The sequence below is a fragment of the Histomonas meleagridis genome, assembly GCF_020186115.1.
Source record: "Histomonas meleagridis strain 2922-C6/04-10x chromosome Unknown contig_51, whole genome shotgun sequence".
Lineage (NCBI taxonomy): Eukaryota > Parabasalia > Tritrichomonadida > Dientamoebidae > Histomonas > Histomonas meleagridis.
Window position 1 is genome coordinate 952,106 of NW_027150894.1, and position 15,387 is coordinate 967,492.

A 15,387-nucleotide genomic window follows, 5' to 3' on the forward strand; every position below is an offset into this window, starting at 1 on the left:
TTCCTAATCAAGAAATGGATCTTTTTAATCAAAATCAACAATTATTTGAATATCAATCTTTTGATAATTCCTTTTCTAGTTTTGATCCACTATGTTTTTTCTAATTATAAAGAGAAAATAGGATTCAATAAAGATAAAATAAAGGTTAAACTATTTTAGAAAGAGATTTTCTTCATAAAAAAAGTTAGATTACGGTTAAAAACAAAAACTCATTCAAAAAAATCTGCTGTTGTCCTCAAAATTGTTTGGACATTTTTTTATGACCATTCAATAAAATTTGACTATTGATTAAATAATCGTTATTTTGGATTTATACAAAAATAACTTCATTCATTAATATATACTGTAAGCACTTTAACATTACCTTACCCGATGAAAGTATGAATTTAATGAAGTGGTTCATAATAATTTCAGTATCAATTTTCAGAAATTTCATAAATGAGAATGTTATATACCAGAAGATACATAGAAACATCTTGTGCCCATACAAAATGAATCTGAATTAATTTTATTCTTGCCAATTTATCAAAATTAGTTTGATCATTTCAAATGATCAATAACAAAAACATGATTTCAAGTCACATCATCATTTATAATTCAGGTGTTATGAAAAAATATTTTTTTTTATGCACAAATCTAAAATAATGAGAATTTTTTTGCATTTTTTCTTTTGTGATCTACAGCGACCGTTAATCAAAATAACCCCGATGGCAAAAACCCCACTCGGGCAAGCAATAGATTTTCTTCAAGAAATAAGTGATACACTTCCATCAGATGAGTCAGGGAGTTATTCAGATAGTGAGAGTGAAAAAATCGAAAAAGATGATTCATCGGATGATATACTTGATCAAATCAATAAAATGCAACAAGAAAAAAAGCACGTCGAAGAAGCACCAAAAACAGAAGAGCTACCTGAAATCTTGCCCGTTATTATAGCCCCAACAATACCAATTGATATCGTTTCAGATTTACAATCACAAGATGAAAACACACAAAACAACGATACACAGGAAGAAGTAAATGATAATTCCGAACCTCTAGAAGAAAATGCTAATCAAGATTCACTTCTATCAGGCACCCAACATCTTCTTTCTGGCATATTAATGATACCAACAGATATTAACACGGTTGATAATGATGATCCATTCTCTTTTTATGATGGTTTATCATCCAAAGAGCCAAGTTCAATTCCAATTTTTAAAATTTCGCAAAATACAAACGCAAAAAGTACATTTAATTTCGATGAAAACTCGTCTAACGCAAGTTTTCCAATAAATAACATCGAAGAAGAAGAAGAAACAGAAACAAAAACTGAATTTGTTCCAAAAGAATTTCCAAACACACTCAGTGAATTTTCCTCATTTATTTGTTGTGGCAAAACTTCGATTTTTCTTTTTGACTATGGAAATTTTCTACTAACATTTTTTGCGCATGATCGACATAAGAAATATCAAACATTTGACTTTGATGTTTCTCCTCCTTCGCGAAAAGATTATTCAATATTTTGTTTATCAGATACTAAAATTGGAATCCTTGGAGGTAGTGGGGCAACAAACGGCATTGATTTATGGGTTTTTTCACATAGTCCAATACCAAAATGGGAAAATGCTCAATTATTAGGAACAAATTTTCCAGTTCTTAAAGGACATGCAACAGATTGTTTAACTCGAAACAATATTTCATATTTGTATACATTTGGAGGATTAAAATTTAACAGTTATATGAAGGGATTACTTATTGTATTCTATTCAAAAGGATTTTGTTCATACCGGGAGTTTATTCCAAAAGGACCGAATCCACTTCCAAGGACAAAACACACCTTTACTATGTTTGGTGGTAAAATGTACTTATTTGGTGGAATTTCAGAATCTTCATCATTACTTGATGATTTTTGGATTCTTGATACATCAATCAATGGACCTCTTAATCCTGTTTGGCAGCTATATTCAGGAGAAACTCCATCTGCGCGTCATTCCCATTTCTCTTATGTTCTTAATGAAAACCTTTACATCGCCGGCGGTTATGACATCAACGGCAACAAATTGAATGACATTTGGCGGTTTGATGGAGAAAGCTGGTTTTTATCAGGAGCTTATGATACCACTAAAGAAGTATTTCCATCCAAAGTTGGGCTAATTTCATTTAGTCCCACATATGAAGTTCAACCTGAAATACATCGAAGTAATGCTCTTGCATCTAAATTCATTCAATACAAGAAAGAAAATCATAAGTCACTTAAAAAGGTTCGCTTTTACTCATCACGGATTCGCTATGAGCAAGAAGAGATCCAAAAGATCCGATCAATTCTTGATCGATTAAAGAAAGGCAAATTACCCAATTCTATGTCCAAAGAGATCATTTCTGTATTTGATGGCGGTATTGACCTTGGTAACGCACAAAAGATCCTCTTTGAAGAGGCCAATTATACATTAAAACAAATCAAATCGAAACTCTCATCACGGAATAATACCAACGTAGAATACACATTTGACGACATTAACGCCCAAATCAACCAAAAAAGAAGCATTATCAATATAACCAATCAATGGGAAAGTCGATGTCAAAATGACGATTTGCAATTATCCAAAAAGTTTGCCAAAGAATTACTGAAACATCAAATCCAGCGCCCACCGAAGCCACTCTCCACACTATTTATCGAAGATCTTGAAACTGTATTAAATGACTTTGAGAAAGACGAAAGACACAAAAATTTATTTTCACATTTTTATTACATAAATCAACAATTACAATATGAACGTAATGAAAAAGAAATAAAACATTTGAAAGAGAAAATCGAACATCATCAAAACAAACTGTTTAACTTTAACAAAAAGATATGTAACGACGTGAAACTTATAAACCAAATCCAAAAAGATATCGAAATAATGAAGAAGAAGAACAAAGAGTGGAAAGATATGTACAATGAGATCGAACTTGATTACGAAATATTTAAAGCGTTTAATGAATATAATGCGGATCCAAAAGAACTGGAAAATAATTACGAAAAAATTAGAAATGAAAATGATGTAATAAGAAATAATATAAAAGAGTTAATAAAAGATATAAAAAGTAAAAGTGATAAATTGGATGAACTAAAAGATATTATACAATGCTTAAGATCGTCCTTTAGGAAGAAGGCAGACGACGAAAAAAAGGTTTTGGTGTCAAAGATGCAGAGAATTGCGGAGGAAATTTTCGAAAGCTCAAATCGGAAATAAGATGTTTATATGTGTGAAATAAAGTACGTTTTGTATGTGACTTTTGAAAACAAATTATTGTGTGTCATCAAAAGCAGATGTGGCGATTTATGAGGCGGTGATTCTGTAAAAAGTTTTCATTGCACAATTTACAAATATAATCATAATGCGTATAAAATGAATTATGTTATAGAGGGCGGTGATTCCTTGAAGTGTTTCTGTAAAAAGTTTTCATAGCACAATTTACAAATATAATCAAAATGCGTATAAAATGAATTATGTTATTGAGGGTGATGATTCCTTGAAGTGTTTCTGTAAAATGTTTTCATTGCACAGTTTACAAATATAATCAAAATGCGTATAAAATGAATTATGTTATTGAGGGTGATGATTCCTTGAAGTGTTTCTGTAAAATGTTTTCATTGCACAGTTTACAAATATAATAAAAAAGACGTTAATTAATTCCTATCATTGATTTTTATATTAAAAGAAATACTCAAATTCAAAAACAACGATTCGTTGGCCTTATGCTAATAATTTTTGCATTTTTGGGAAAGCATACCGATTTAATCACACTCTCTTTAAACCATTTTCATTGCTTAAAGAAAAATTATTGAAGTTTAGAGCAGAATTATCCAAGACATTTGGTAACTTTTTGACGCAGCTCATAGAAAAAATACAATTGGAAGGAGAGAGAAGAAGAAATTTTTATTCGAATTGAAGAAAAAATTAAAAACTTCGAAACACTTTTTGCTAATGCTAACAGCGATGACCCAGAGATAAAAAATCAAGTAGACAAAGAAATAACTCAAATGATTAATAAGAAACCGATTGATTGTCTTAAAGCATTATCTTTCATGGTAAAAAATGATAGCTTTTCAATCAACACAAAATGTTGTTCGGTAGTTACTATCTCTAGGATTTTAAATGAAGATCATAAATTTGAAATCGAAACTAATCTTGTTAATGACATCAAAGAAATTATTACGCAGGAAACTCAAAGCACTAATTTAAATCTTCAAAAAAATTCATGCAAGGCATATGCACAAATATTTGCTGTTAGAAAAGAGACTTGTTTAAAATCAATTCAAACCATCTCCGATAATATCCTTAACGCCAACAAACCAAATGTTACTCTTTCATATTTAATAATTTTTATAAAAATTCTTAAAGCAAATTTTCCAAAAATTCCTTATGGAAAGAAACCCGATGTTCCTTTGGAATTACTTCCATTGTGTCGCAAGATTTTTAGCTCAATTCTTCTTCTTCTTTTTTCTCCGCTAAATGATATTACAATCACACATGAAGTTATTTTATTCCATTAAAGCCATCGGGAATTGCTTTTTTAGGTGATGAACTTTTTTCCAATAATAGTGAACAAAAAATTGGATTAATTCTTCGAATACTTTTACCGTCATTTGAATTGCCCGACTCAAATATAAAATCATTATGTGTTTATACAATATACTTCATGTTTGCCGAGTTAAAAGAGAAAATGTTGTTTTTGAAGACATTTTTTATTTTTTGTTCGACCTAATTTCGGGCACCCCAAATAAGAGTGAACTTCACTTCAACGTTGAAATCTTATCGTTAATTTCAGTTATGTTCGAAATTTTTTCAAGCAATCAAAATGCATTCAAGGTATTACACAGTCTTCGTAAGAAATTAAAAAATCTTCTCAATATTTATAAAATAAAAACATATCTTCAGCAAGATATTGATTATGCAAATCAATTTTATATTTCTTTATTAATGTGTTATAAAGCTTATGCAAAGAATTTCTATGCAACTTTATTTGGAAGTTCCAAAAGAGAATATAAAAAGGAAAGGAAACAAATAATACAATTTATAGAATTAACAAAACATATATTACTCCTAAAAAATGAAAATATCACTGATAATTTATTCGCAACTTATATTAATACTTTATTACAATATGCTAAGTGGTGTTCAACGTATAATAATGTGGTAATAAACTCCATTCCATTTCACCATATTTTATCATTTGGGAAAACAAGGGAATTTCGTTTGAAATGTAAGGCTGATGAAGCTTTATGTTGTATGCAATCTAAATAACTTTTGTTTTTTAAATAATAATATTATAATTTTTAAATTATTTGTTTTGATGTATTTAATATCTGACAATTATATTCGTGTACTAAAATAGCTAAATTATTTCTTGAGTAAGAAGAAATTGATGTCAATGCTGAAAATATTTTATTTTGTTTAAAATTTAAATTTATTGAATTTTTATTTCAAGTTTTTTTTTGCTAACCATTCAAATTATTATTCTTACTATAACACAGTGTTACTTAACTATGCATCTTGGTAAAATAACAAAGAAATACTAAAAAAGCTTTGTAAGAAAAATCAACAACCTTCATAATATATATATATTAAATAAAGTATTGTAAGGTTTTTCATTAAAAGTATGTTTTGATTATGATTTTGTAAAAACACCAATTATAGTGTGATGCTAAAAAGTGTTTCATATTTATTTTGTGTTTAAACTTTTTTCTTTATTACAAAATACCCAAACAGTATAGAAAAAATTGAAATTAATGCAAAGAAAATATAAATAAATTCATTCATTAATTTTTCTAAGATTGGCCATAACATACATACTAAAGAAGTTAACGTCCAAGATAAGGAAATAGAAATGCATATAGCCATATCCCTAATATAATCATCAAAGATTTCCCCAGCATAAGCAAATGGAATTGGACCTGTACCTATTCCATATGTAAATTGTTCCAAAAATATTCCAAAAATAAATAATATTCCTGATAATGAAAATTTTTGTTGGATAAATATTAAGACAAATGAAATTGATTGTCCTAATGTTGATGTCATCCAACATATTTTATATCCAAGTTTATCAATAAAAAATGATGAAAGTATTGTTGATATTACTTGCACGATATTAGCTAATAAAGCAATGATTTTTGCATTTGTTTTAATTCTGGATTCAATAATTAATGTTTCTAATTTGGACATAATTGGATTGATTCCAGAAAACTGAAGAAAAAACATTAAGAAAAAAACTATTATCATTTCCTTTTTACATTCAATTATGTCTTTGAATTTTGATATTTTATGCATTGGTTTGATTTTTACAGGAATAAAAAATGCACCAAAAAATAAAATTATTGAAGGAATAGAACATAAAACAGAACTTTCTTTATAATTAAAGAAAAATCCTAAAAAAGTTGTAAGTACAAAACCAATGCAACATCCTATCTGATTCATATATCCAAAAAATCCTTTTTTATCTTTAGGTGCAACTTCAGATAAAAAAGAAGGAATAATTGCTGAAAAGAAACCTAATGAAATTCCATTAATTGCTCTCATAATATATAGTAAATATTTTGAAGGTGAAAATGCAATTCCTATAAATGATGAAAATGCAATAAATGAAGCAATTATTATTGCATTGTTTTTTCCTAAAATATTGATAATAATATTAACAAACAATGAGCTAAATATAGCTGATATAAAACAAACAACTATGAATAATGTAACTTCGTCTGATGAAAAATCGTATTTATTTTTTATTTCTTCAATATTTGGAGATGTGAATGATAACGATAATCCCAATGAAACACAACCCATTGTTAGAATTAATCCATTAATAATAGGTATTTGTATCTTTGGAAAACTCAAAAGAAAATGAATACAAAACATCGCTAAATAAAATATATTTGAATCTTCTTACATATCATAAACAACATCCAAAAAAAATTTTCATCGTTTATTATAAAAAACATGAATTTTGAATGAAAATCATAAAATAAGATGAATTAAATCAAATCAATAAAAATAGTTTGTATCAGTATTTTTTATTAAGATACAAAAGCAAGTTCGCTTTAAAGGATTTTTTGGAGTTTTGTGCAGGATCGAAAAAGTGATGTGAAACATAATCAAAAAGTGACAGAAAGAAAACAAAATGGAAAATGTGCAGTTTTCAATCCCACTTCTTGTTGTATCTGCTGGCGAGGTAAGCGATGATTGTGCTAACACAATGAAAAAATTATGTCAAAGTCATTTTGAACTTGAATGTAAAAGCATTAAAAACATTTCAGATTTGTACACAGCAAATAGTTTAAAGCCTCCACAAGTACTTCGAGTACATCCAATATTATGTAGTTCCATCAATGAATATACTATGCTTCAAAAAATTTTCAAAAATGAAAAATGTCATATGTTTCTACAATCATTTACAACTCTTGTTTTTATTGACTACAAAATCCGAAAAAATATTACTGAAATACAGAACCAATTTTTAAAACTTTGGCAAAACATTTCTACGATAAATTTTGTTATTTATCATTCTTCTGATACTCTTGTCAATGATCATTCTGATATTCAATGTCTCTGTTTTGAAACATTTACCACATCAATAGCCGTTCCATATATCCAAGAATTTCTTTCTCGAATAATCTCAACTTCTTTTGTCAACAACATCAAATCCAAAACATCAGACTCTAAAGATCCCAACCTAATTATAAAATGCAAAGCAGAGCTTACTGGTATATCATGTAATCCTAAAGAATCTATGAGATTTATCAAGAAAGGAATTGAGCAAACCGCCGATTCGCCCGTTTATTTGGGCACTTTTTATGAACTTGCTTCACTCATTGAAAGAAATAACAAAGGTTTATGCAAAAAGTGTAAGATCCCTTTAAATGTCTCTTTGCCATCCGCCTTTAAGATTATTCCTCCTTCTTTATCGGACTTTAGTTCATTGCGGAAGGTTAATAAATGTTTAATCATTGCCATGAATTATTATCATAAGGCAGAAATCCATGAAAAAGTTGTAAATTGTGGAATGCAACTCATCATAAATGGATTTAAAGATGTAATTCAACCAACAACGCAATACATAATCGACAATTCGAAAGATGAATATATTTATTTATATGCATTTTCATTAATAAAATGTATAACTAAGATCGAAATGACAAAAAAAGCGGCATTAATAGCGTCACAATTTTCCAAATTCTTTCCACCGGATATAAATGTACAACTAATCACATTCTCATTAGTTACGATATTATCAGAAGCGACTTCTTCATGTATAGTTCAGTTAAGAGATCTTTGTATTCCAATGTTAACTAATCTGTTAAGTCAGAAACAAAAGGTACCCATGACAATATTATCTAGCGCTATCTCGAAGATTTTAAGTTACATTGGGCCTTCATTAACGCGTAAAAACCAAAAAATTCTTTTCGATGAACTCACCACATCAAAGTGCATCAAAATTAACCTCCCGATTACGGTTTGTCAAATGACGTTCCAAACTTTACCGTACACCATTATAAAGGATACCGGTGGTAAGTCAGAAAATGTATTCTTATATTCGTATTTACCAGGTAAAAAGAAAAGAGAAAGCGATATAACTATTCCAGTAGGGCAATCTAATTCAATAAGTTTCCAAGTTTTTAATCCTTTCTCTGTTGCACTTAACGCTGATTCAATTCAATTATGTTCAAATGATAAAAATGTTATATGCCATCCATGTAAAAGATTGTTCCTTCCTAATTCGAAAACATTAATTTATTGTCATTTCCAACCAACAAAAGTTTCTGATTTCAAATTTGATGCAATTTCATTGAATTTGTTCGGCGCAAATCAAATAATTGAAATACCAAGTGAAATGGTGTTCAGATCGGTCGACAGGGTGCCCCACTTCATTCTTCAAACAGACCTCCCCATTTCTTCCAACTTATCGTTGTACGATGGCGAAGTTTACGAGTTCACTTTTTGGATAACAAACTCCGGGAGTACCCCAATAACCGATTTAGCCGTCGAATTTCAGCAGCCTGAAACTGCTGTCGTTACAACTCCTCCAACTTTACCTTTATTGCCAAATGAAAAAACTGAAATAAAATGTAAGTTCACATCAGATAAAGGAGACGAATATATGGGAGTTCGTATTACTTCTTCGAGTGAAGGAAGTGAATACAAATGTTCTCAAAATATTAGGCAATATTTAGATAACGTAGATGGACTTGCAATCGAACGCATTTTCCTTGCTAACCCACCAGTCGCTGATCTTTCTGATCCATCAATGAGTATTCGCGTTGGATTTGAAATTCGAAATCTTTCTCATTGTTCATTCCAATACAAGACTAACATCACAGAAGAAGTCACTGAAGGTCTTATTGGCCCTCATGAACCTCTTCTAATGATTGCCACATATTCATTATCAGATCTTCAAACTAATGATATAGATGCCAACAAGAGCCGCATCATAGCCATGACCCGACAAAAAGAACAAAAATTAGGCAGAAGTCTTTCCTCCAAAGAACGTATTAAAGTTGCCAAAAGTGTATCGATCATGCAACGACTCGAATCGAAATGGTTCTTCGAGTGGGCAGTCTCATCGCGACGAGTAGGGATGCTTGTTACCCGTTCTACGCATGTAGATGAAGAACTTTTCCTTCGCATCGAAAGTCATCAAACACGAACGAATGTTACATGGCTTGAAAACGGGGAAACAGTCAACAGCCTTCACTGCAATCACATATATGAGCTTAAGATTGAGTTTGAGAATGAGTCTGTGAACAAATGTGCACTTGAGTTTGTTGAAGATATCTCTGTTTTATGGGAAGGAGAACTTCAGCAGACGTGTGAAAGTGGTAAATCGATATATATCTTTGTGCTTTGCTTTGGATCGATTGGCCGTTTTAAGGCATTAGTGACAAATGCTGTGGGCAACGTCGAGAGAAGATCAATGTTCTCTGTGGACGTTGGCGAGTGAATTATTTCATAGTAAATATAAATTGTATCTGTTCAAACACATTTTAACGACAGTATTATAACATTTACATAAATCAATTTTCGATTCCCATGTCCCGGAGCTTACGCTGTGCTCGCTTATTCCCTTGTGCGGCTGACATTTTGAAGTATTTGATCGCATCGCTTTTGTTGTTGTCGACGATTATCAATAATTGCGCATATAAACATTGCCCTGTAGCATTACCTGCTTCGGCAGATAACTTTGCGTAGTACTTAGCCTCGTTTAAATCCTTCTGTAAACCAGTATTATTACTTGACATTAATATGGCATAATTACATTGTGCATCCGCATAACCTTTGTCCGCTGCCAACTTATAGTATTTTGCAGCTTCAACCAAATTCTTGGGGACTCCTTCCCCTGACTGTAACATAATTGCATAGTTATATTGACCTAAGGTGTAACCCAACGATGCAGCTTTTTGATAACATTCGGCGGCTAACGTGGGGTTTTGGGGCATCCCGCGGCCCGTTTGCGCCATCACGCCAAGTGAACACAACGCCTCTGGGGAGCCCTGATCAGCCGCCATTTTGTAGTACGTAGCCGCTAACCGCGGGTTAACGTTCATTCCAATACCGTTCTCTGCGTAATAAGCAAAAAACAATTGTGAGTTAAGATGGCCTTTGTCTGCAGCTAGCTTCAAATATTGGAGCGCAAGTTGCTCATCTTTGGGAATCCCATTTCCATTATGTAATAAAACCGATAAATGATATAATGCTTCAATCGATCCATTATCAGCAGCTAACTTATAAAAATAAGCAGCCTTTTGAAGATCGAGTTTAACGCCCATTCCTTTTTCGAGTAAAAGTCCGCATCTATATTGTGCATCAGCATTATTTGCTTTGTTAAGATATATTGCAGCATATCTAAGTGTGTTTTGTGAAGCATTTGGCTTGTCCATTAAATAGACACCAACCTTATAAGCAGCTTCTGCATCGCCTGCATCCGCTTGATTTTTAAGGTCTTCAATAGTTAATGTTTTTTCATTGTTTTCTTGACTGTTCTGACGCCGTAAACTATTTAATCTGTCTATCGCCTTTTGGTACCCCCCTTTCGCAGCGGTTGAATAATATTGTTGAGCTTTTTGAATGTCTTTTTGCGGTTGCCCGATTCCGTTTTCTATCATTAAACCACATTCATAAGCAGCTTCAACACTTCCATGCTTCATGGCTGTTTCATAGTATTGCAACGCTTTTTCAGGGCAAACCTTCTCTGCTATTTTGCCAGCTAATAACGCAGCGTTTTGGTTTCCAAGATTTGCTGCCTTTTCATAATATGTAAGCGCTTCTTGCAAATTTCCATTCTTCGAATAAATTCTGCCAAGAGCCAGAGCTGCCTCAATGTGGTTCTGTTCGGAAGCCAATTTATAGAAATAAATTGCCTTATCAATATTCTGCTTAACACCTTTTCCAAACTCAAGAATGTCGCCACACTTATATTGCGCTTCCTTATTCCCAGCATCCGCAGCTTTCTTATAGTAATAAGCGGCCTGCGTCTCATTCGCAGTTACTCCTTTTCCATCTTCATAGAATTTGGCAGAGAGCATTAAAGCGTCCAAATGACCGCTACGAGCCGCAGTCACTATATACCGCGCGGCTTTTCGATCGTCTCCAGCTTTGATAAGTTTGACACCATATTTGTACATTGCATTGATATCTCCTCTTTTTGCCATTTGTTTCAACGATGGCTTGTGGTGTTGCTTTTGGGGCTGCTGCTGAGTCTGACTTTGTTGTTGCTGTTGTTGATATGAATTATTATTTGAATAATTTGTTTGTTGAAAATTGTTGTTGAATGACTGTTGTTGTGATTCTACTTGGGATAGAAGCTCTGCTGAGGGCTGTGGTTGCATAGTTTGAAGAATCCGAGATTGATATTGTTTGTATCGTGGAATGTTAGTTCCAATGATGATTGTGTGGGTGTTGGCGAGTTTGAAGACAATGTCATCGAATGTCGGGCGATCTGCAGGGTTCTGGCTCCAACATTCGCAAATCAGATTCGAAAAAAATTGCGGAACATTTCCTGAGATTTCAGGTCGTTCGTTGTTAAGGATTGCGTTTCCTATTTGAAGTGGATTAAGTTTGCCGTCAAATGGAAGGCGATCTGTGAGCATTTGGTAAAGTATCATTCCATATGCAAAAACGTCGACTTTGTTTGTGTATTGAGTTTCAAGAAAGAGTTCGGGGGCCATCCATAGTGGTGTGCCACCAACTATTGATTGTAAAGCTTCTGAGTTCTGTATTTTTGATAATCCAAAATCTGCAATTCGTGGCTCATAGTTTTCGTCTAAAAGAATATTGGCCGGCTTAAGGTCACGGTGAATTCCATTGCATCGATGAATACACATCATCCCTGCAGCAACACCAAACATTACAATCGACTTTTGTGTGGAACCCCAACCTCTTGGAGCACGACCATTTCGTTCTGCCATAAGGATATCCAAAAGTGTTCCGTTTTTCATGTATTCTGTAGCGATTGTTGGTGTATCCATGCTATCAACGGCTGGTACTGAATATCCTTTTAATCCAATTATTGCAGGGTGTTGAATGTAAGCCATTGCTTCTACTTCACGTACAAATTGTTTTTTATTGATTTCATCAAGAAAGTTTGACTTGAGTATTTTCAATGCAACAATTTCATTTGTACTTTTCTTTTTTGCAATATATACCCGGGCAGAAGTCCCAGATCCTATACATTGGCCTATTTCATATTCAGATATGGGTGTAAAAAATTGATTTATATTCACATTTCGATTCATTTCGATATTGTCACTTTTTACTCAAAAACTTGAATTGAAATAACTTCTTTTGTTCAAATGGAGCTCAAAAAAACTTTTCGCCACAATGTAAAACAAGTTCTTATCCATACAAAAGAAGTAGTTCTTCACCTTATAAAAACCAAAAATTTCAAAAGTGTTGATATTTTTTACCAAATGTTTTTTAATTGTACCTTTATTTAACAAAATAATCATCAGCCTGAAGAAGTCAGACTTGCGTAACCCACAAAAAACCGTTTTTTGAAAAAATGGTATTGAATTTTCAACGGCCGTTAAGCTTAACGGATATCTCTTCAAGTGTACGTTTGTAATTTCCTATGTCCATCGTTTTCTCGGTCGATATTTCCCTAAATAAAATTGAATTTTCCAATATAAATGCACCTTCAGTTTGTATATCAGCAACAATCTCAAAAGGTATGCCTGAAATTCTTTGGACTTCCCAAGGTAAAATTGATGAAAATTCATCATTGAATATAAACAAAACTAAGCGAATAATGTTTACAACAAATATATTTGATGTCGCTAGGACTTTCCCCGTTGCTATAAATCTTATGATGACTAAAGATAAAGTTCCAATTTCAACTTGTACATATGAATTCAAATCATTAATAGGAAATTCATTAAAAATGTGTGGTTCTGGTTCTATTGTACATCTTAATTCCATGTTTAAAAATTATCAAAAAGAAATAATTGCAAAACTTTCTTTCGATACAAAAGTTATTTATTACCCAGGAACAGAACATTTACAAAATGTTGAAATAATAGTATCTCGTCCACTTAGTAAAATTTTGGAAAAGGAAAATATTTTTGAGCCAACAATTCAATCTGTTAAAAATGCAAAGCAAAATAAATATGCTAACAATCAAACGAATACAGAAACTAAAATTGATATTAAAAAAAGTCAGAAACAATCACAAAAAAATACTGGAAAACAATTCAATTCTTTTGGTTATTCAAACAGTTCATCATTTACAGATTCATATGATAATAAAGAAATATCAAATTCATATACTAAGACAAGAAAAGAAATTGCAATTGATGATGATTTTACTGAAGTTGACTCTAAAATTCCCTCAAAGAAAAGTTCTTCAATTAGCTCATTCTCTAATCGAAAAAATAACTCAAAGAGTTCAATTTTAATTGAAGACAATTTCACTAATATTATTAGTAAATCAAAAAGAGTTACAACAGACGATTTCATTGACACACCAAGCAAAACAAATGAAACAATATCTATTGATGATGATTTTACTGATATTGATTCTAAATATGATAAAGCAAAAACAAATTCATCAAGTAAAAGCATTAATAAGCAAAGTAAAACAAATGAAACAATATCTATTGATGATGATTTTACTGATATTGATTCTAAATATGATAAAGCAAAAACAAATTCATCAAGTAAAAGCATTAATAAGCAAAGTAAAACAAATGAAACAATATCTATTGATGATGATTTTACTGATATTGATTCTAAATATGATAAAGCAAAAACAAATTCATCAAGTAAAAGCATTAATAAGCAAAGTAAAACAAATGAAACAATATCTATTGATGATGATTTTACTGATATTGATTCTAAATATGATAAAACAAATAAGAATTCTTCTAGTGATGAATTCATTAAATCACAAAGCAAATCAAAGAACACAATTTCGATTGACGATTTTAGTGAAACTAATTCAGTCAATAAATCGAAAATCGATGATGATTTTGTTGAAGTTATGAAAAGCTCGCAAACAAAAAGCCGAAGTAGTTCTACTGTAGATGACGAGTTTTCTGATGTCGAAGATTTCACAGAAGATACCAAAAGTTATGGCGAAGTGAACAGTGATGAATTAGATGAAGTTGATTCCGACTTTGTTTCCATAATGGAGTCAGATTAACATACAAATAAATTTGTATATATACGTTTGTATTTATTCATGAATAAAAAATCATTTCGAAAAAAACTTACAATTAGTATGATTGAATTCGTATGATATACTAAATTGTGCAATTTAATTTAATTTTAAATATTTTTTATTTCATAAGATAATAATAATTTTCAATCAACTACATATCAGCATCAAGGATTAACAATTCTTTCATAAAAATATAAGTCTTATGATTAATTTAGAAAAATAGATAGATAGATTCATCATCGAGCAAAACATAAACTACCACGTTCACCTTTCTGTAAAAGCATTTGATATTATTAGAGAATTATAATTTGACCTTATTTATTGAAATGAAGTAATTTTTGGTGTTGGTGAATATTAAAGTAGATTTAATTTTGGCAATATGTTGTAGCTTTTTCATGAAATTAATGAGACATTTAAATAAGTTCTAAAACGATACTTTTTTTGCCAATGATTGCATCCGTTTTCGTCATAACATCTCTTCAAAACTGGTATTGAATTAAAACTTCTATCCCTTTCAATTTTCATACGTTATTTGGGTGTTTTTTATCCTTTTGATAGTGGTGTAGAATTGTGACTGATGACGCGAATAAAAATCATCTATTCAAATTAATTATTTGAGTGGAAGGGATGTGATTTTTCATATGTTTACAAAATTACCGTTGAAATTCAATAGGAGGTTGGCCGTTACTTTGATAGATCTAAACACTTTTAAAG

The 15,387-nt window shown here is 31.2% G+C and overlaps 3 protein-coding genes across 3 annotated transcripts; 2 read left to right on the forward strand and 1 right to left on the reverse strand.

Annotated features, from left to right (window-relative positions):
• Window positions 1–707: 707 nt before the first annotated feature.
• GO595_007202 (kelch repeat protein) lies at window positions 708–3,218 on the forward strand (the record flags this gene model as incomplete). The annotated part of the gene is made up of 1 exon (XM_067920641.1): window positions 708–3,218. One exon carries the CDS (start codon window positions 708–710, stop codon window positions 3,216–3,218), a length of 2,511 nt encoding a protein of 836 aa, XP_067772721.1.
• Window positions 3,219–8,484: 5,266 nt separating this feature from the next.
• Window positions 8,485–9,960, forward strand: GO595_007203 (uncharacterized protein; the record flags this gene model as incomplete). Its single annotated transcript, XM_067920642.1, has 1 exon — window positions 8,485–9,960. One exon carries the CDS (start codon window positions 8,485–8,487, stop codon window positions 9,958–9,960), a length of 1,476 nt encoding a protein of 491 aa, XP_067772722.1.
• Window positions 9,961–10,033: 73 nt separating this feature from the next.
• Window positions 10,034–12,550, reverse strand: GO595_007204 (SEL1-like repeat protein; the record flags this gene model as incomplete). Its single annotated transcript, XM_067920643.1, has 1 exon — window positions 10,034–12,550. One exon carries the CDS (start codon window positions 12,548–12,550, stop codon window positions 10,034–10,036), a length of 2,517 nt encoding a protein of 838 aa, XP_067772723.1.
• Window positions 12,551–15,387: the final 2,837 nt, after the last annotated feature.